The sequence below is a fragment of the Cyrtonyx montezumae genome, unplaced genomic scaffold (assembly GCF_038088225.1).
Source record: "Cyrtonyx montezumae isolate F1298 unplaced genomic scaffold, pur_monq_1.0 scaffold_5, whole genome shotgun sequence".
NCBI lineage: Eukaryota > Metazoa > Chordata > Aves > Galliformes > Odontophoridae > Cyrtonyx > Cyrtonyx montezumae.
The window spans coordinates 3246870-3267083 of NW_027072056.1; the positions used below are offsets into that span (position 1 = coordinate 3246870).

General features: G+C 47.5%; 1 protein-coding gene across 2 annotated transcripts in view; it reads left to right on the top strand.

Annotated features, from left to right (window-relative positions):
* The window catches only part of MAP3K13 (mitogen-activated protein kinase kinase kinase 13), a 49648-nt gene extending 31086 nt beyond the window's left edge, over positions 1 to 18562 (top strand). The window contains exons 4-16 of one of the 2 annotated variants that reach the window (XM_065748195.1): positions 3754 to 3937; positions 4410 to 4601; positions 4819 to 4977; positions 6391 to 6549; positions 7846 to 7954; positions 8853 to 8962; positions 10069 to 10185; positions 10692 to 10829; positions 11834 to 12578; positions 13870 to 13940; positions 15732 to 16029; positions 16711 to 16808; positions 16898 to 18562. In XM_065748195.1, the coding sequence (XP_065604267.1) occupies positions 3754 to 3937; positions 4410 to 4601; positions 4819 to 4977; positions 6391 to 6549; positions 7846 to 7954; positions 8853 to 8962; positions 10069 to 10185; positions 10692 to 10829; positions 11834 to 12578; positions 13870 to 13940; positions 15732 to 16029; positions 16711 to 16808; positions 16898 to 16934 (2417 nt within the window). In that variant the 3' untranslated portion in view covers positions 16935 to 18562. Of the gene's footprint in view, positions 1 to 3753; positions 3938 to 4409; positions 4602 to 4818; positions 4978 to 6390; positions 6550 to 7845; positions 7955 to 8852; positions 8963 to 10068; positions 10186 to 10691; positions 10830 to 11833; positions 12579 to 13869; positions 13941 to 15731; positions 16030 to 16710 lie in introns of both variants that reach the window. The other variant, XM_065748196.1, reaches the window with a different exon arrangement.
* Positions 18563 to 20214: the final 1652 nt, after the last annotated feature.

Sequence of the window (20214 nt, forward strand, 5' to 3'; positions counted from 1 at the left end):
TAATTTGGGAGTAGATTGTGTCCCAAATGATTGCATACATATATCCTTAGGGACTGCTGAGAGCTTCAGAGCTGATTATGCTGTGCCTTTGGTGTCCAATTTCTCCCCCAGCACAGGGGGAGGGAAGTGGCAGATGGGAAAAGAACAAGCTGTCGTTGGAATTAAGGAGCTGAAATGGGTGAGGTGTCTGCTCACTGAGAATGGGAACAGCCTGACCACTGCTGCCGAGGGGTAGGCATCTCTTGTGTTGGCTGTGGTCATGACTCACTTTTAATTAAATGATTTTTCTGGTGTAGACCAGTTGTAAGATAACATGGCCAGAAAACCCAGCAGTGGTTCCTAAAACCGTGGTTTGGTTTGGGGAACTGTTCCTAAGGTGGGGTAAGAGCACTGCTAAGCAGTGTTTTGGGTGATTCTGGCTTGAGATCAACTTAAAGCTTCTTCCAAGAGTCAGTCATTTCAGTTCTGAGCTCCAAGCAGGGTAACCTGCCTCTGGTTGCAGAATAGCAGCAGCACCCTATGTATCAGACCTGTGTGCTGAGCAGCAGTTCCTTTGCATTTGGAATCCCTTCTGCTTGGCTCCAAGTTACGTCCACCTACAGTAATCTGCTTGGGTCCATAAATAAAACTGGTGAATGGAAGCCCTGTGGGGAGCTGGTGCTCCTGGGAGCATTGCACGGGTGGCAGGAAGATGTGGTGGGGTTCAGATGAGATGATGTCCTTACCAAGTCCAACCCCTCGTACTGAGGGCTGTGGAGCTGCCAGGTGCTCCGTGTCCCTGGGAGCTCCAGGAGGGCTCCCTGAGAGGCACACGGATCGTGTTTCCCATGCAAGTGGGACAGCACAGTTCTCAGTGTCACCAGCATGCTCAGAGCCACGGATACGTGGGTGCCCTGCAACCTCTAATCGCCTTTGGATGCTTCTTTGGGAAGCAATGGCTGCAGATGTGGCATTATGAGGATCGCTTTGGATCTGCTGTGTGTGGCCCATGTGGTTCAGCTGTGTCCTCAAAGTCTCCACTGCCATAAGGGAGAACAAAAAGATATTTTTTTTCTCCAGAACTGTGCACTTGGCCAGATCTCTGCTGGTAGACTGCTGCTGTCCAGGGATAAACTTGAAGCAGATTTTTTGCTAAAACTTGAGGAGTTTGTCATAATCTTGACGTTCATATTTAGGGTGAGAGGTAACAGCCTTAAGTTGTGCCAGGGAAGGTTGGAGGTGGTGGGATTGTTGTCCCTGGAGGTATTCAAGAATTATGGAGCTGTGGCACTGAGGGTGTGCTGGGGTGGGTTAATGATTGGACTTGGGGATCTTAGGGGTCTTTTCCTACTTTAACAATTCTTTGAATCTATGGTTCTCTCCTCCAAATGTTCTCATTCTGCTGCCTGCAACCACATGTGTAAACTCCATCAGCTGCATGCAAGCCCCCAGTTGGTGATGGATGCATGGGATCTCCCCTATTTCTGTTGCCTGGCAGGAGGGCTGAGGCTGCAGTGCTCCTTGTTAGGAGCAGGGGCTGCAGGAGCACCTCTGACCCTTGGAGCAGCAGGGAGATGCTGGGGTGTCCTCCCCCTGGGAGCTCATTTGCAGCCTTGAGCTGCTGTCTTGAGTCTGTGCAGATGATCTGGCCCCTGCTTTAAGGCAGAGGGGTGTTCTGCTCCTTTCACCTTCCTTCTCCTGAGCTACGTGGTTACGCCATGATGATTTTTGGAGAGCGAGGTGCCTTATGCTGTCTGCTGTGAGTGCTACCAGGCAGAACTGCTGCTCATCCTGCTGCCAGTGCTGGCAAACAGCAAAAATTCACTTCCAGTAGATGGGCTGGATGGCTTGGGTTGTGCCTGCCTTGCTCCCCCTGGGATACGGATTACCATCATTCTGCTCCAGTGGTTCTTAATCACCTTAGAAACACAAACTCTTGCATAATTCCTACCATTATTATGCTTTATTTTATTGAGAAGTGTCCCACAGGTTTGTTTAGGTCCAGAGCAGGCTGGAACATCATGCTGGTAGTGCAAGCACATTGCCTCCCTGCTGCTGGAAGCCTCAGCTGATAATGCTTGTTTCTATATACCTATTTTTAATACTGACCCTTGTCAGCCTGTTGTCCTTAGGAGTGGTTCCTGGGAGCAGCAGAAAACATATCCATAAGGCAGTTATGGATGTATTGTTGAATTATTAGGTTTGGATTGTAGTTCAGCATGCAGGTTTGCACTACTACATGTAGTCCAGTGCTGCTCTCCAGCAGCCTCAGCTTCCCTGGGAAGTGTCAGTGCTTGTTGTGTTATGGGAAACACAGAATGTCTGTCCCAAATTGGAGTCATGTACCACACAGTGAGAGTGGGACTGTGGTCTTACTGTATTCAAAGGGAGCTCATGTAGAAGGTGGAGACCAACTTTCTATATGGTCTGGTAGTGACAGGACAAGGGGGAATGGCTTTAAACTACAACAAGAGAAATTTAGATGAGATGTCAGGAAGAAATCCTATGCTTATCCTGGTTCTTCATTGAAGAACAGTTACTGCAGAAGTACTTGGATGTCCTGTGACCGAGACGCAGCACACATTGGTTCATAGCAGACCCATGTCTGTGAAGCAACACGTGCTGAGGACTGAGCTTTGCCCTGCCGAGCCCAAGGCAGTTTCTGCTGTAGGTGAGCACTGGTGTAGAGCTCAGTGGGCAGAGCAGGTGCTGGGCTGGCTCACCTTCACTGTGCCCACAGCAGGAGGCACTGCTGGGGCTGACTGCTGCGGGGAAGGCTGTCAGGTCCGTCCCAAGGAGCCTTAGGGGCACCCATTCCCTTCAGTGGTGGCACTGTCCCACTGCAGCTAGATGGAGCAAGGCAGCATGGCTTTGTGCTGACCTGACACGGGTCGGTGCAGGCACGCTTTTATTTCAGAAATCAGTGTGTTCACTGTTGCTTTGGCTGCTAAATAATTCATTTTCTAAATGACAACTTTTATCGAGTTGCAGGAAATGAATTATTGCTTGCCTTTCATCTCCATGTCTGTGGGATGTTGTGGTAGTTTCAAGGTGATTCGCAGACAGCACGGCTTTCTGTTCTGCTGTTCTTTAGACAGCTCAAACCATGCTGCTTGTCCGTGGCAGCCACATCCAGATAACAGTGTGCAGTGCCTGAGAGGAGCAGCCCTTTAAGCTTTATTTTCTTGTCTGACAGCAGCTATGCACCGTGTTGGTGCAGGGAAGACCTGTTTCTGTGAGCACTGGGAGTTAATGTGCTTTGTGTTGGGTAGCTCGGTGGTGTTGGCCTGGATTTTACGACCTGCTGCTTCTGGCTTTCTTTATTTACTACTTTTGCTCTTCTTCTGGGGGAAGAAAAATTTTTTCTGTTGTTGATTATGAGTGTTGTATGTTTCTTATCATTTCTGCTTTTCAGTGGGGTTGTGGGATTAATAACAGATACCATCACCCTTCTGTTTCAGAGCAAAAGAGCTGGCCCCTGAAGTGCCAACCCATCTCTGCTAGGCAGCTGCTTGCCTGCCTCATCCACATGGCTCACCTGGTGTTAGCTGTAGGGAGGTTGAGAAGAAACAGTCTGGGGACAGCCAGAGAAGAGCTGGAGGGAAGAGCTGGTGGAGCTGAGCATCCCAGTGCTGGGAGATGCCATCTCCCAACCGTGGAATAATCCACCTTGAGATATAGCAGGGGAAATGCAAGGCGCTGTCTCGGTGTGATCTTATAGCAGAACGTTTTTGTGGTCTTGCTCCTGTACACTGTTCCTTTGGCTGTGCCTAGATACCTGGGAGGTCCCATTTGAGGAGATCTCGGAGCTGCAGTGGCTGGGCAGCGGTGCGCAGGGAGCCGTCTTCCTGGGCAAGTTCCGGGCCGAGGAGGTGGCCATCAAAAAAGTGAGAGACCAGAATGAAACGGACATCAAGCACCTGCGGAAACTCAAACACCCCAACATCATTGCCTTCAAGTAAGTGGTGGAGCTTGCAAGAAACATACCAGCGCTGCCTCTGTGCAGGGAAGAGCTACGTCGTGTGCGCCCAGAGCAAGTCTGTGATTCCAGGAACTAAATCAGGTTGACTGTAGGGCAAAACGCATGGTTATTCTTTTTCTCCTTTCTCAAATCGTTGTTATGAAAACAAAGCTATGGGTACCATCCTCACCCAGCCCCACACTTTGCACGTGGGCTTGCATAATGCCTGCTGGGGGCCCTATGAAATGAATAGGTTCCCAATTTTGTAGAGGTAGGAAACTGATGGAATCCCACTCTTGTCACTGATTGGATTCCTTCTGTGTGGAGTGTGGAGAAAGCATTCCCCCTCCTTTATGATTAGGAGAGCAGTTAGCATGGCCTTGTGTGGTGAGGTGGGCAGGTTACCCTCCTGCCAGCTTTGACAGTTGCTCTGGGACGGTCCTCACGAGATGTGTGTCTTCTTTGACAGGGGAGTGTGCACTCAAGCTCCATGCTACTGTATTATCATGGAGTATTGTGCACATGGGCAACTCTACGAGGTCTTGCGAGCGGGGCGCAAAGTCACTCCTCGGCTGCTTGTGGATTGGTCCACTGGGATTGCAAGTGGGATGAATTACCTGCACCTTCACAAAATCATCCATCGAGACCTCAAGTCACCAAAGTAAGTCTCCAGCCCCAGCTGCATTTGAACTGTTGGTGTTTCTTGTTCCTTTAGCCTGTGACAAGACTGGGCACCATCTTTTTCCTTGCACCGTAGTCATAAACAGCATGCTTTCATCAGTTGGTTGTGTTGAGTAAGAGGAAATTGACTCTCACTGGCTGCTGCAGCACGAGAGAATGTACAAAATGCTGATTTCTTTGTTTTTGTTTCCCTTCAGTGTTTTAGTTACACACACGGATGCAGTGAAGATCTCAGATTTTGGTACTTCTAAAGAACTGAGTGATAAAAGTACCAAAATGTCTTTTGCGGGTACTGTGGCTTGGATGGCCCCGGAGGTGATACGCAATGAGCCTGTTTCTGAAAAGGTGGATATCTGGTGAGTAGGAGAATTGGTTTAGTTGATCATCTTCACATTCTGTTTAACCACTTGGTTTTCCTAGTACCTATTCAGCGCTCCTTTCTGTCCTAAGGAGTGCTCTGTTGGGAACTACTTCTTTCTCCATCACTCCAGTGCCCTGAACTGTTGCTGAACAGAGACTGACAGGCTGTGGCAGAGAAGGAAATGTCATACAGGTGTCATAATACTGAAAATGCTTGAGGGAGAGTGAAGACCTATTGGGGTCTTCATGGGAGCTGAATCACAGTTTCTCCCTTGTTGTTTCTGCATGTTAAATGGTAGTAGCCAGGGCAAATGCCCTTCTCCCCATTTTACAGCCACGATGTTTGTTTCAGCAGGCCACAGCAGAGCCTGCTCTTCTGGGAGAAACTCTTGGGTTGTTTTGGAAAGAAAATACACCCACCATTGGTCTCCTGTCCTCCCTCTGAATCACAGGTTCCTTAGGAGGAGTGCTGCTGTACTTCTACCCTCAACTTTCAACCTTCTAGGGTGGCTCAGGTTCAAGAATATTTTTTGGACACAATGCTCCACACAAAACAGAGCTGCTGGCTCTGCTGAGGACTGTGAGCGTGCCTTGACTTTTTTTTCTGAGTGATTTAGAGGTTGTGCTCTTTGGTGTAAACTTAATTGTGCCTTTGACCCATTCTTCTTCTGTGGAAGCAGTGGGGACTGCTCTCACTCCTCCTCGACATCCATTCTTCCCAGAAAATGAGTAAAAATGATGTTCATGAATGCTGGCAACAAATGAGAACAGTTCATAAGCAGCTTATATGTCTGCTTTCTCTCATCCCTCACAGCATGCTTTAAAAAAAAAAAATCTATAATCTTATCAGGAGTCTTGAAAATCCTTTGCCAGGTCTTAATCATAACAAAGCAGAAACCAGATGAGATTTCCTGGTAGCTTGTCCAACCACTTGGGATCCCTGCTTTCCTGCAGCCTGCAGAAAAGTTGGAGGGAAATGTGTTCAAATTCTGTTCTTTGGGTTTTTTTTTTTTCTTTTTCCCTTCTTCCATGTGGTTTGGCTGGGAAAATGAAGCTGAGTGTCATGTTAAAGCAAAACCAAATCCACAGCCTTGGCTCTCTTGTCTCTGTCTATCAGATCTGTCTATCCTTCAGTAGGTGATCTGTTTGTACCAGCAAGAACAATCAGAAGTCTCTCTCAGAAGAGCTAACTTTCCTCTTCATTTAGCAAGAGTAACATTTTGTACATACAGAAGGGTGTCTAACGTGCTTTCAGGATTTTTAAAATCTCACAGTGAAGTAAGAGAACTAGTGCTGTTTGGTGTTCAGCCCTGGGCAGGAGAGGGAAGAGTGACCTGGTGTGTGCTCCCCATGTTTCTGTCCAACTGAATTCATTTGGACGTTTTTTTCCTCGTTTGTTTTTCCATCAGGTCATTTGGAGTAGTTTTGTGGGAGCTGCTTACAGGAGAGATTCCGTACAAAGACGTGGACTCCTCTGCCATCATTTGGGGAGTGGGCAGTAACAGCTTGCATCTTCCTGTTCCTTCCACCTGCCCAGATGGCTTCAAAATCCTCATGAAGCAGACCTGGTAAGAGCCTGGAGCCCAAACAGACCTGCAGCTTGCTCCTAAGGGTGAAACTTGGGGGGGTTCTTGAGCCCAGAGCATAAGGTTCTTAAATACTCTTGCACTTGTCACAAGAGCAGGTGCTAACATTTTGGATTCTGCTTCCTTGTGGCTGCAGGCCTGTGCTCCAGAAGGACAGCTGAAGTTCTGAGGAAGTGGGATAAGATCTGTGTGGTTTGGGCAGGCAGGGCTGGCTCCAGACTGAGAGGATTTTTGTTTATCAGAGTGCTGAAAGCCCTTCTTAAGGGACTGTTTTTTGAACTTGCCAGAGAGAAATTCAAACTTCATGTATGAAATGAGGATTTTCCACGTGACATAGCTATAGGGAGAGCTTTCAGTTACTTCCACCTGCCAGGTCAGAGTTGAAATTCCTGGTCTCAGGTTATGTATTATTGTTTAATCTATGTAATTTGGTCTTGATGCAGAGTTTAAGTAATCTTCCAATTCTTCTGTGTTACACCAGCCATCCTCTCAAAGGGGAAAACAGGCCAAAACAGCTTTGGCTATTTTAAATGCCTCATGATCCTGAGGTGCAGCACTTTGCAGGATGTGTGCTGGGACTGATGCTCTGCCTAGCGGTGCTTCTTCACGTGGTTGCAAGATGCAGGAGGTAGTTTGTGCTGCTTTGACCACCACATGAATATGCTTGTAAGCTCACCTAGTGAAAGCAGATTTGTAGGGGAGAGGTGTCTGGAGAAGCTCTTTCTTGTCCTGCACACTGAATCTGGTTGAGCCTTATCAATGCAAATGGAATTCTAGTTTAGTAGGATCTTGCACAGATGCTCGGGGTGTTCCAATACTGTGTGGGCTCAGGCACATACGGTGTCAATATGTTTGGTGCTTTTATATATCCTGATTTGTTGGGTATAAATCATTACCCTGTCATTTCTGTGGGATTGAATATTTCCAGAGACTTAAATTAATTGGAAAATGAAATGAAGTCTGTGTCTTCCTGACAAGTTAGGAGCAGTTTCACTTTCTATTACATCATTCATTTTGTGATCATGTTTTTGCATTTTAGAGTTTTCATCTCTGTTTCTGTAGGATAGATCATCACAAACCAGAAACAGAATACAGAGCATCTCTGGAGCAATAAACTCGCGCTCGGTTAGAGACAAAACCTAAAAATGCTCTTTTGCTCTGATTTGTCAGCTACGTGATTCAGAGAACTAATTCCAATGAGAAACACTTTCAGAAGGGCAGCAGTAGCTGGCAGTGTTAACATTATCTCATGGTGGGCATTTGTCTGTTTTGTTCCAGGCAGAGCAAGCCCCGGAATCGTCCCTCCTTCCGACAGACACTGATGCACCTGGATATTGCATCTGCTGACGTGCTGGCTACTCCTCAGGAAACCTACTTCAAATCACAGGTAACCAGGGGATAGCCCAGGCTGTAGCTCGTGAGAAGTAGATAGCTGCATGGGTTTGGTTTCAGACACTGCTCCGAGCACAGCAAAACTCAGAATCAATGATTTCAGTTCCATTCCTGGGGAGAAGAGAGCTGATGGGTGTTTTAAATTATTTTACCTCGACTTCTACAAACTGAGACATCTACTGGCTTCAGTCAGGAACTCTCTCATTCACTTCTCTCTGAGACTGCTGGCTTTAGAAGCTCTGCACCCTGCTCCAGGAGACCACAACGCTGCTGGGAGGAACTATTTATAGTGAAGATGAGCAGACAGTGGAACAAAGAGCTATCACAGGGCCGTGGAGGTGCTCTGCGGACTCTTAGGGAAGATATATGATCTTAGAGATTCCTCTGAGTCCAACCCAGTGGTAGGAAACGGGTGGAAATGAGAATGAAACTGAGCCTGCAGTGCAGAGGATCTGTGTGGTGGTGGGGTGGGTGTGTTCCTTAAAGCTGCAGGAACCAGAGCTTCAGGGGTTAAACAGAGTCACGGCATCCTACTGACATTCATCTTTGTCATGTGTGTAGCTTTCCAAATCTCCAGCCACTCTGTTTCCTTTGAAAATGAAAAGGGAAGAAAATGGTGCCTTAGGGTGAAAAGAACATTAGGAGTTTATTTTTTCTTGGTAGAGAATGCAGATATATTTTAGATGTTCAAACTGGGATACAAAATTGAAAATACAACATGAAATTGTTGTAACTAGACGTGCTGCAATGTTATTTCTCTTAGCTGCATTATTTTGGGTAAGATGTTTTCAACCCAAATGGGCCATTTTCTGCAGACACAAAGAATGTTGCCCAGAAGCTTTTGTTTTGATCATAATCCTTTGTAAATACCTCAGAGTAAATTGCTTCCCTAGGCTGAATGGAGAGAAGAGGTGAAGAAGCATTTTGAGAAGATTAAAAGTGAAGGAACCTGTATCCACCGGCTAGATGAAGAATTGATTCGCCGTCGAAGAGAAGAGCTGAGGTCAGTTGCTAGACTTGTTTATTGCTCACTTACCCAATGCAGCTTTCTCTCCTCCAGTGGTCCCAGCTCCCTCAGCCCCTCCTCATGGATCACATGCTGCAGCTCCCAGGCAGTCTTCATGCTACTGTTACTGACTGCCCCAAAACAGGGCTTGGCGCTCCTGCTGATGTTAATTCAGGCAACCTACATTCCTCATGAGTTCAGAAACTCATACAGTTCTTGCAGGTGCTTTGGGTAACTGGTGGAAAGCTAAAGAGAGAGAAACAGCCCCCTGCTCTCGGGCTGCCTGGACAGTTTGCTCTGAGCAGGAGAGGGGCAAAGTCTCGTGTTTTTACCAGCAGGTATTTGGTGTTAGTGATGACGTTACATAAGCTGATGGATCTCTCTCTCAGTGAGAAATGCATCTTGCAGTTTGCTCTGCACTTTCTCATCCCTGATGCTTTCTTTGGATTATTTGTTTTCTGAGAAGTGAATGCAGTCCAATTTATCATCTCACTGAAAGTGATTGTGAATGCTAGACCAACTTAAAAATGAAAGCAGAATGTTTATCTAACAAAAAGCAAAATGTTATCTGCTGTGATGCAGATTTGCAAGTATAGTTATGACAGAGAAATGTAGAACTCCACATCGAGCTGGAGCAATCAAAGGAAGCCTTGTTCAGCCAGCTTGCTGTAGTTGTTCATCAATGTTCCTTAGCCCTAGGAAGCTTTCTGAGGCCACGTTTTCCAGCTGTGGTTATTGTATTATGGCTGTTAGGACACACTGCTTTTTACAAATTGCAAACTGATGACTTCTCTGCAGACAGGACAGTTAGGGCTTGGCTGAAGGGCTTACAGGTGCACATGAGGCATTTGCATCCTTCCTAATGAGAAATTGCTGCCACTCATTCGGGACTGTTAAACTCTTTCTAAATTGTATGATAATCTGTGCTTGGTATCAAGCTTGTAATTTTCATTTGCTCTATATGGGGTTCACAAACAATGCTATACTGCTGGCAGGTTTGACATGTAGAAGAGCTGTTCCTCAGCCTTGTTTCCTTATTCTCCTGTCTTGATCTGCAGACATCAGGCTCCAGAATCATGGTGTTTTTGTTTTCTGATTTTCAGACACGCGTTGGATATCCGTGAGCACTACGAGAGGAAGCTGGAGCGAGCCAACAACTTGTACATGGAGCTCAGTGCTATAATGCTGCAGCTGGAGGTCCGTGAGAAGGAGCTCATAAAGTATGTATCTATGGGCAGAAAGGCAGGCCACGCACATGGCCATTTGCACCCTGCACAATAAAGCAATGCTTCATTTCTAACATACGTAGGAGTACTTAAAGATTTAGTATTCCCTGACACTATTCCACGGCTAAAGAGGCAGGCACAGATAGGCCTCTTAAAGAGTAGAGCACTGCAGACCACTTAATGCATGTATCCTTATACCATGCTTACTGGCTTAAGGCACCTTTCCCATTTAATGTTGGCATCCTTTAGTCCCTTCATAAAGAGGAAAGCATTGCTGTTCTGGACTGTAAACCAGGCCCGTGTTCCAACTGCCTGATCTATGCAGAGAGAATTTAGAAAATGACTATGTCCTTTCCCAGAACAGCATGCTATGTTACACCCAGCTATAGCTGAGAAACAGGCACACAGTGTGCTCACTGTACAGCTGTGTTTCTGTCCAGCAGGAGCTGCAATTGGATAGAGAGAGAACTGATCTGCTTTATTCTTGCTGAATGTTTCAGAAGGGAACAAGCAGTGGAGAAGAAATATCCCGGGACTTACAAACGCCACCCAGTCAGACCAATAATCCACCCCAACACAGTGGAGAAGCTGATGAAGAGGAAAGGGGTCTCCCATAAACCAGGCAGCCAGACTAAGCGGTAAGAAGTAACAGCCTCATTCTGTGCCAGGAAACAATGGTAGATACCCACTGAGATGAGCAAACAGCTTACTTTCCCTTTGAGCTTGACCACGCAGGACAGGCCAGAGGAATGTTCACCCTTGGGCCTGTTCTGATTGTCAGAACCACAGCTGTTTAATTACCTTCAGGTAAAAGGGATGAATCCTGCCTTTGCTTCTACCTGGGCAGCTTTCTGGAGCTGTTTGGTCCATATGACTTTTTCAAGCGTGCTTTTCATGTGCTTTCACATGAAATATATTTCATTTGTGTCTTGAATTCTCGAGTCCAATTAAAGAACATTTAGCTAATCCATGACTTGAATGTCTGTAAACAAGATGAGGGATTGTGGAAATCAGCCTGCCCTCAGAGAGGTTGGATTCATGGTTGAGAAATGAAATAGGGACTCAGGAGGTCACGCTGTCCTTTCTGCTGTTTCCTCTCTGCATGACTTTCAGATAAAGAGATTCTTTGAAAAGTTGTTGTCTGTTTTCTGTTTTCCTTTTCTGGGGTTTCCAAGAGTTAGAGTGTCCTGATTAATAGTGAATTACGACTTCCAAATTAATATTGCCATGTGCCTGTAACATGGGCTGGCCAGTGCCATCAGCAGATTAGGATCTGATTGTGCTGAGCATTGTATATGCACACAGTGAAACATGTGCCCTACACTGAGATCTCAGGAGTGGATAAAAGCAATTTGGGGAGCAGATCATCAAAGTGAATAGAGGAAGAAGAGTTATGTGGTGGATATTGGGAAGAGCAGCAAGATTAGTGTGTGGGCACAGTGGGCTGAACAGAAGGGACATGGAGCAGAGGGGATCAGAGGAACCTAAGTACAGAAGTGAGACTGCTGGAAGGAGGGAGGCATCTAGGCTGCAGAAAGCAGGGTGTGCTTATGGCTGTGGCTGCCTCTCCTACGGCTCCAAGCTGCTGATGTCATTTCTCAGTTTGTGGTCTGATGTTAAGCTTCTGCTGACTGTCTCTCAGACCAGATCTACTGAAGTCGGAGGGCATACCCAGCGCGGAAGCGGCATCCAATGGCTCACCAGTCTCAGGAAGTCCCAAAATGTCAACGCTGAGTGGCAAAAGCCGCTACCGCAGCAAGCCACGTCACCGCCGAGGGAACAGCAAAGGCAGCTACAACGATTTTGCAGGGATCTTGAAAAACCAGCCAGTGCAAGAGGATGCACCCCCACCTCCACCTCATAATCCTTCTCATCACCCTGGTCTGCCACAGCAGCACGGCCACAGCCATCCCCATGGCCATCACTCACGGCTTCATGCCCACGGACAAGATATTGCCAACTGTGCAAACAACTTACGGTACTTTGGCCCTGCAGCAGCGCTGCGGAGCCCGCTCAGTAACCATGCACAGAGGAGGATGTCTGGTTCCAGCCCCGATCTCATCTCCACTGCCATGGAAGCAGATTGCCGGAGGAATCTGGAGAGCAAAGAGAGCAAGGATGATCACTGGGAGTGCTGCAAAACAGATCAGTACAGTTCCTGTCTCCAGTGCAGGGAAGAGGACAGTGGTCAGGTACAGATGTCGTCTGCTGAAACAGGAGTGAACCATTCTCAGTCACCAACGTCTGTTTCCCTGTATGAAAACGCGCAGTACATTGAGAAGATGGAGGAAGAGGACTTCAGCAAGTGCACGTCAGCATCTGCTCTGGGCACCCCACAGCACATGGCTTCCTCAGTGCTACCATGCAAAGCAAGGCCCATTCAAAAGGTAAGGACAGCATGGTGATCGAGATAAAAATGAGGCTTCTCACTCATTCCACTTTCCACCAGAAGAGCGCTAGTGTTACAAGTACAGCTTTTATCTGACATATCGTACCGATGTGATCTTTGCTTTGTGATCTGGGCATTCTTTTAAAATCAGTTTTATTGAGGAGTACTGTATCAGAGTGTTTCTAACGATGAGTATTGTCAGATGCCTTTGATAAAGCCTTGGGAAGTCCCAGAATTGCAAAAACTGTGCTGGATCTTTGTCGTTGAAGCAGTCTTAAAATGTTTTCAAGCCGAAACAAAGGAGAGGATAAATGCATTTTGTTGACATCAATGATGCCTCACTTCCAGTGAGCATCTGTAGTGCTGCTGTGTCTTGGAACAGATGTGCAACCCTGGTCATGGTCTTGTGAAACTGCCCTTTTACAGCAGCTGTGAGACACCGTCCTCCTTGACTGAAAGCTGCGGTTCTTGGTTAGCAGAGTTGCATGAAATATATGAGCACTAGACACAGTGACCTGGGACTGGTATTGTACAGAAATAGTTCTTTATTCCTTCTCTTCCATCCAAGTGTTAAGAGAGGTAGGAACTGGTCCGAGTTCAAAGAGAAGGGAAACTAAGCCTAGGTGGAAGGGTGAAGGAAAAGAGGATACCAGAACCAAGAGCATGGTTTGGAGCCCAGGGTGAAAAGAAGAAGAGCTCACATTACAAGAAGATAGAGTCTGAACTGGAGCTTGGCAGGTTAGGACAAGAGGAGGCTGTGAAAAACCAGGAGCGTAGGGAGTGTATTTAGGTAGGAAAACACAAACAAAGGGCTCTGTGCTCTCTGAAGCAGAAAATGGATCAAAACTCAAGCTTTCCAGTTAGTGAAACCCACCAGCAAAGGGTTGTTGTTACCAATGCTGCTCTGGGTAGGCTTGTGTGGAAGAGGTCGAAGTGGTAAAGCTGAAGAGTGCCAGATCAGCTCAATCACTTATGTGGATTTCAGTGAGTTTTGCTTGGTTTGCTTCTGTTTGGGGGTGTGGGTGAAATCCAGAACGTTACGTTCTCAGTACCTGAAGTAATTCCAGGTTATTTTGAAGTCAATCATTCCAAATTCAGAAGTGGCAGCATTAAGACTGCCTGAAGTTACGTTCAAATAAGACCAAGGGTGAGGCAGTCCTGTTTTTGTCCAGTTGGTTGCAGCCTGCTAACACAGTGGCTTTGTCCTGGAGGACCAGGGGGCAGCTGTGAAGTTGTGTGTTTGTTCTTCCACAGTTGTGCTATCATTCCTGTCCTTTGTTTTCTGCCAGAGTGGCGATGACTCCTCAGAAGAGGAAGAGGGCGAAGTAGACAGCGAAGTGGAGTTTCCTCGTAGACAAAGGTAAAAGGTGAATTCACTCTAATCTCTCTTTGGTAGGGCAAATTTCAGCAGAACTGTGATAGCAACTGCACAGCAGCTGTGCTGGCAAAAGAGCAGAATCACATTCAGTGCCTCCCATCTGCCCTCAGCGATCCTTCATGTTGACTCACTGTTTTCAGCCTGTTCTGTTATCTCCAGCATGGCTCTCCTGATGCAGGCTGTTCCCAGCACAACTTGATCACACTTGTTTAGCAAGAAGTAGTGTGATTCAGCCTGTAATAATAAGCTGCTGTATCAGTTTTGCCATAGTCAGACTGTGGTGGACCCTCAGTGGATTCTTTCAAGAGGTGTGTTAACTGTTTCTGCAGTGGGGCTGACTCCAGAACCTTCATGGTTGCATTTGAGTAGGATGTAAGAGCCAAGTTGAGAGCACAGCAGATCAAATTTGATGGTATTGCTTGTAAAGTGGGAGACTTGGAGGGGGGGGTTCTTAAGCCTTACAGGTCTGTGCTCTTGAACGAGATTGTAAGTTGTTGCAGCAACTTTATGGAAGCCACTGCTTGAAGTGCAAAAGTGATCCAGAGGGCAAATAAGTTAAGGGTTGTTAGGAGAGGAGCAGAGAAGGCAAAAGCTGTTGTATTCATTCACAGCACACCTGCAGCTTGAATCCTAAATGCTGCCTTCATTACTCTGGTTAAATGACTGTGATTGAGTTTGAGAAGGTACAGAGAAGTGTGACAAGAGTGATTAGAGCTGGTTTCTACCGAAGAAGAGATTAAAACCACGAGAGGTCTTTGTCTAGCAGGAGGAGAGGCTGTAATGGAGGAATGTGGAGCTGGATGTTAAAGGGAGAAAGTAAACAAGGAAAGATTCCTCGCATTCAAGTTAGAGACACCTAGTGAAGCAAACAGTGGATTGATAGTGAATTCAGTGTGCTTTTTTCCATCCAAAACATTTCAAATGTGTGGTTAATTGTCAAGGATTGCTGTGGAAATAGAAACATGAACGAGTTGTAAGTGTTAAATTTACGGAGGGTCGGTCCACCAGTGGCTGTTAACAAGCACAGTCATCTAGGCTTGATCTTCAGCAAAAAAGCCTGAGCAGAAACCAGGAAGATATGCCAGGAGAAAGCTGGCTCTGTCTGCACACCCTGCTCTCTTATTTCTCCCTGATTATTTCTTCTTGCTGAGAGTTGGAGGTAGGATGCTGAGCTAGATGAGTTTTCTGTTCTCGTGCGTGCGAGTGTTGCTGCTTCTGTGATTTATGATCTTGGGGGACAATTTGCCTCTCCTGAATGGGGTGTGATGACCTATTGTGGGTCCCCTGGCACGTTCACTCAACTGATATTTTGTACTGTTGCTGTTAAGCACTGACACGAGGCGATTTCCACGTTCAAGCAGTGTGCACAAACTGAAATTCCAGGCTCTGTTGGGGCTGCTGCCATGTGGTGCAGATATTACAGACTCAGTTATCTTTAACCCTTTCTTTGGGGGCAAGGACTGTTAAGGAAGACTACGCTGTGGGGTAGGTCAGCTTGTATGAGCGTGTAGGAGATGAGACCAAAGAAGAAGAGATGAATTTAAAGATGCCAATCTTAAACTAACTTGTTGAAAAGGTGGAAAATTTCCACAGTTCCAAAACGAGAGGCAGCTCAACGCTGCAGCTGTCAGCCTTGCAGATCAGTTATGACTCAGCTGATGTGTACGTATGGTGGAATGGTGCTCTGGTGCCTAACACTGCACCCGGGAAGCTGCTTTTGCTCTGTAAGGAGAAGCACTGTGATAGAAGCTGAACTGCTTTTCTGGTTTGCAGACCTCACCGCTGCATTAGTAGCTGCCAGTCCTACTCGACCTTCAGTTCAGAGAACTTTTCTGTGTCGGATGGAGAGGAGGGGAACACCAGTGATCACTCCAACAGCCCGGATGAGCTGGCTGCCAAGCTGGAAGATGAGCTGGCTGAGAAGCTGGAGGACATGTTGTCCCAGACTCCAGAGATCCCCATTGAAATCTCCACCCAGTCTGACGGGCTTTCAGACAAAGAGTGTGCTGTGCGGAGAGTCAAGACTCAGATGTCTCTGGGGAAACTTTGTGCAGATGAACACAGCTGTGAGGTGAGTTTGTCAATCCCCTCTTCAATTCATTGGGCAATGAAAGAAAAAAAAAAAAAAAGAAAAATGAAAGAGGAATCCAAAGACCAGGATGGATGTCTGCCTAGCGAGTGCTGTAGATGTTCTACATCGAGGAGGTGCTTTGAATAGCTGGTCTTTCCTGCACAGATAAATAGATGGGGTGAAAATAGCACAGGAAAATCTGAACATAATCTGCCAGTTGGGATGAGTGCGATATTGGGAGGTCAACAGATTTGCAGTTGCATTAAGCGGGATGAAAAAAACTAGCACATAAAACAGATGATGGGGTGGAAGGAATATAAACTAACTGCCTCAGAGTTGTCCATTGGCAGGCCAGTGACAAAGCTAGAACGGTTTTCTTTCTTGTACTGTCTTTGTAGAGTTCAGGAGAGGGAGAGCAGAACGTGCTGCACCTTTTTCTCATACCCATCTGTGCATGGGGATGGTGCTCTGAGCAGACATTTTTGTGTCTCCTCCTGAAGGGGTGGAGAAGTGACTGTTGGTAGTACACTTGGAAGCTGTTGACATCTCCTGTGTGCTGCCAACTCATCCTTCACTGCTGGTGATGGCCTTTACCCATCCCCTGTTACAGACAGGGATGGTGTGGTTGATCTGCAGGGTAGGATTGTTGCTGAAATGTTTCCTTCTTCTTTTGCTTTGCAGAACCCAGCACAGTTTGGAGAATCAGACTGTGACTCTTCTGAAGGGGAGTGCTCTGATGCCACAGTCAGGACCAATAAGCCCTGCAGCTCTGCTACTTGGTAACACAGATCCTCCCCCAAAGCTTTCTGATACTGGCATTTTGATTTCCCTGAGATTCCACTTCATTCCCCTTCATCACACTTTACAGGAAGAGAAGATGTTTCTCCTTCCCACCCCAGGAGTGATTTGCAATAACCTGAATCTCTGGAAAATGTCCAAATGAAATTAATTCTCTTTGAGCATTTCAATCAAGAATGGCAGGGATGTATTTTATTGAATAATCTAGTTACTGTAACATGGATATTTATTTTTTTGACATTTTAACACTTTTTACTGTAAAGAGTGGATTGTATTTATAGACACACAGACTTGTTGCAAAACAAACAAACAAAAACAGTTCAGAAAGCAAGCACATTACTGAGAAGCATTGCAGGAGTCCTGCGTGGACAGCTCTGTGTACAGACGTGGGGGACTCTCTTGCTGCTTTCACAGGGGACCAGGCCTCACGGCCCTGAAGATTGGAGAACAGATCAAGAGAACGAAACCACTCCGTCTTATCAAACAAGGAAGTGTAAAAAGACCTTACTCAAAGGTAACCTGTGAACAAAGCAAATTCAGTTATAACCAGCTGGGTCATTTTTTAATCAGAAGGTGGACGTGTTCCTGGAGAAAACTGGTACTGAGGTGCTAACATCCAGGGTCTTCTGAGTCAGTGCATCCCCAGGAATGTAATAATGGGTTTTATTTTAAGGGGTTTTCGTTTTCTTTTTTTTTAATCAACATATTGTTGTGAGATCCTGCAAATGTATTCTAACCTCGTCCTCTCAAGAATTGGTATCAGAGCACTTCTTAACATCGTCCTTGCGTCACTCTGGCAGCGTTGATCTCCAGTTGAGCAGGGAATCTTCTTTCAGATGCAGTGTGCCATTTCCCAGTTCGCTTCCTCCTCTTACCTCCTGTCTGTTTCAGTCAGCTAAAGAAATCAATCAAATCAGTGTTGGAAAAGCAAGAACTTGAGAGCGGTGGAAAGCACGTTCTGCAGAGCCCAAGCATCTTCTGGAGAGGAAAGAGGAGATGTCTGGACTGGACTTGGAGAAGCAGCCTCTCACCTGCAAACAGCATCAATAACCAGCAGAGAGCTGTGTGTTTGGGGGGGGAAGACTGGGAATCGCCGGCCTAGATCCGAGCGTCAGCCCTGCTCAGTCTCCTTCCTGTACGTTCTTGGAGGCTTTCACAGCTGCCTGCCCTTCGTGTCAGGCTTTGTGCAGAACATGTAGCACAGGGAACCTTGTGGCCGTGGCACAGCTGCGTCTCAGGTGTACCCTGAGGCCCCTGTTTCTTCTTCGAGCTGAAACTCTGCAGGTGAAAGTGAGGATAACACTGGTATGTGGACAGGCCGAGGCATTGGCAGACGAGAAAAGTTTGTTCTCTGATAGAACATAGTGCCTTCCCTTCAAACACTACTCTTCTAAATCGATATTGAAAGAGAACAAAACGATAGAGCACGCCCTCCCCTCCCTTACTCCCTTCCCCTTAGCTGATCTTCCCCTCCAAGAGCTTTCACTCTGCCCTTCGTAGCGTGCTGGCTGACACAGCCGGGGCTGCCCAGCAGCCTGGCACACCAGCCTGAGATGAACGGCAGGAATGGACCATGGACAGGTACTTCTGTTGCTTTGTTTGTTTACATTTTATGTTAAAATATTGGTTTGAATTTATCTGTGGTAATTTATAGCCTCACGGCAAAACGAAGGAAAATGTCTTATACAGAGAGCAGTATTGTATGAGTTAAAGTATCCCGTATTTTTAAATTCTGTAGCTGGACTACACACAGATCTTAAGTTATGATGTTATTTTATTATTTATTATCATTTCTGTAGATCAGAAGGTTGGCTTCACTGCTAGCACAATTGTAATCTGTTTGTGTGACGTTACCTTCTCCCTGCTCACTGGGGGAGATGGGAGCAGAGCTGGTCTCAGTGGCTGTCAGCAGCTGCTGCCTCCCGTGCTTCCCCATGGGTGCTGTCGCCCCAGGGCAGGGAACCTGGCATGGCTGGTGGGAGTGGGATGGCTGCAGCCCAGCCTGTGAGCCCTGGGGTATTCCTTGTGGGGACGCTGCAGTTGGTTGTGTTGCTGGTGGTAGAGATGGTGGCCCACGAGCTGACGGGGAACAGTGACCAAGGGAGCGAGTGGCTGCTGTGTTGGTCACAGAGGGAGAAACCTTTACGGGTCCCCTGGCAAGAGCATCCGCAAGGACAGGCAGAGAGGTGGGCAGTTACTGCTGGCATGTGGTGGATCGCTGCTGCGTGCCTGTCAGGCTGTGGAGAGAGGAGATCAGCTCACCCTGCCTGCAGCAGCAATGCTCAGCTCTGGGCCGAGGCAGAGTGCGGAGGGGAGTGAAGCTCTTGTCTGGTTTGTTCCTCGTTTCCTCTCTCTTCCATCACTCATTCTTCCACCCGAATGCCCCTCCCGTGGCTTGCAGCACGAGGTGGTGGCAAGGCCAGAGCTGGCTTTGCTGTTGTGGTGTAGGAGAGGTTTTGGTGCAGGTGGTTACCCAGCAAGCTGGAGGCCAGGGCACGAGAACTGAGCAGTGCAGAATTGTGCGTGTAACATATGCACACCAAGATCAAACTACTCCATAAGGAGAGGTTGAGAACTACCCATCACATCTACCATCGCCCCCTGGCAGTCCTGTGGGCCCGTGGCAGAGCTGCCTCCAGCTCAGGCCTGTCTCAATCTCTGTGCAGGGACTTAGTCCGTGCTGACTCCATCCCTACCAAAAAGATCCTACGGGGCTTTGGGGAGCTGCGTGCTCTGCTCAGAGCTTCACAAAACTCCTCTGGACCTGCAGGGACACAGAGGCCTCAGTGCATGGGATTTGGGGACCTTTCTGGCCAGCTGTCCTGGGGGAGCAGTGGTTGCTCCCTGCCTCGCCCTGGGCCACGCTGGTCCGTTTTGCAGCTGGAGGAGCAGAGCTGAACCCTTCTGGCTGGCTGCTGCAGGCACTGCTGCCACACTCAGGCCTGGTTTCTTTGCATGCCCAGCTCATCGCACCGTTAAGTCCAGCTTCACCGCTCCTCGTAGCTGCTGCCTATACTATGCAGTGTCCCTCTGGGACTGCCACTAGGGCTGCCCCTCCCTTGCGTGAACACACCTCCCTGTACCCGTGGAGGTGGGATCCCAGCAGTGGGGCTGAGCAGTCCCCCTCCTGCCCGGGACTGCTGCGCTCTGCTTAGTGCCACTGTGCCCAGATCTGCGCGTGGACGTGACCTCCATGGCCGCGGTTCTGTGCGCGTCCTCGCAGTAACGCCGTGTTTGCAGGACAGAGTGTGTTCCCTTTCCAGCATCCCGACTTCCCTGAGCCCACTTCTCGTGGCTGCTGACAGCTCCTGAACACTAGCCTAGATTTTCTCCCAGAGCTGAATGTTGCCTTCCCCACTGTCGTGTTAAGTAAGCATTTCATCTTGG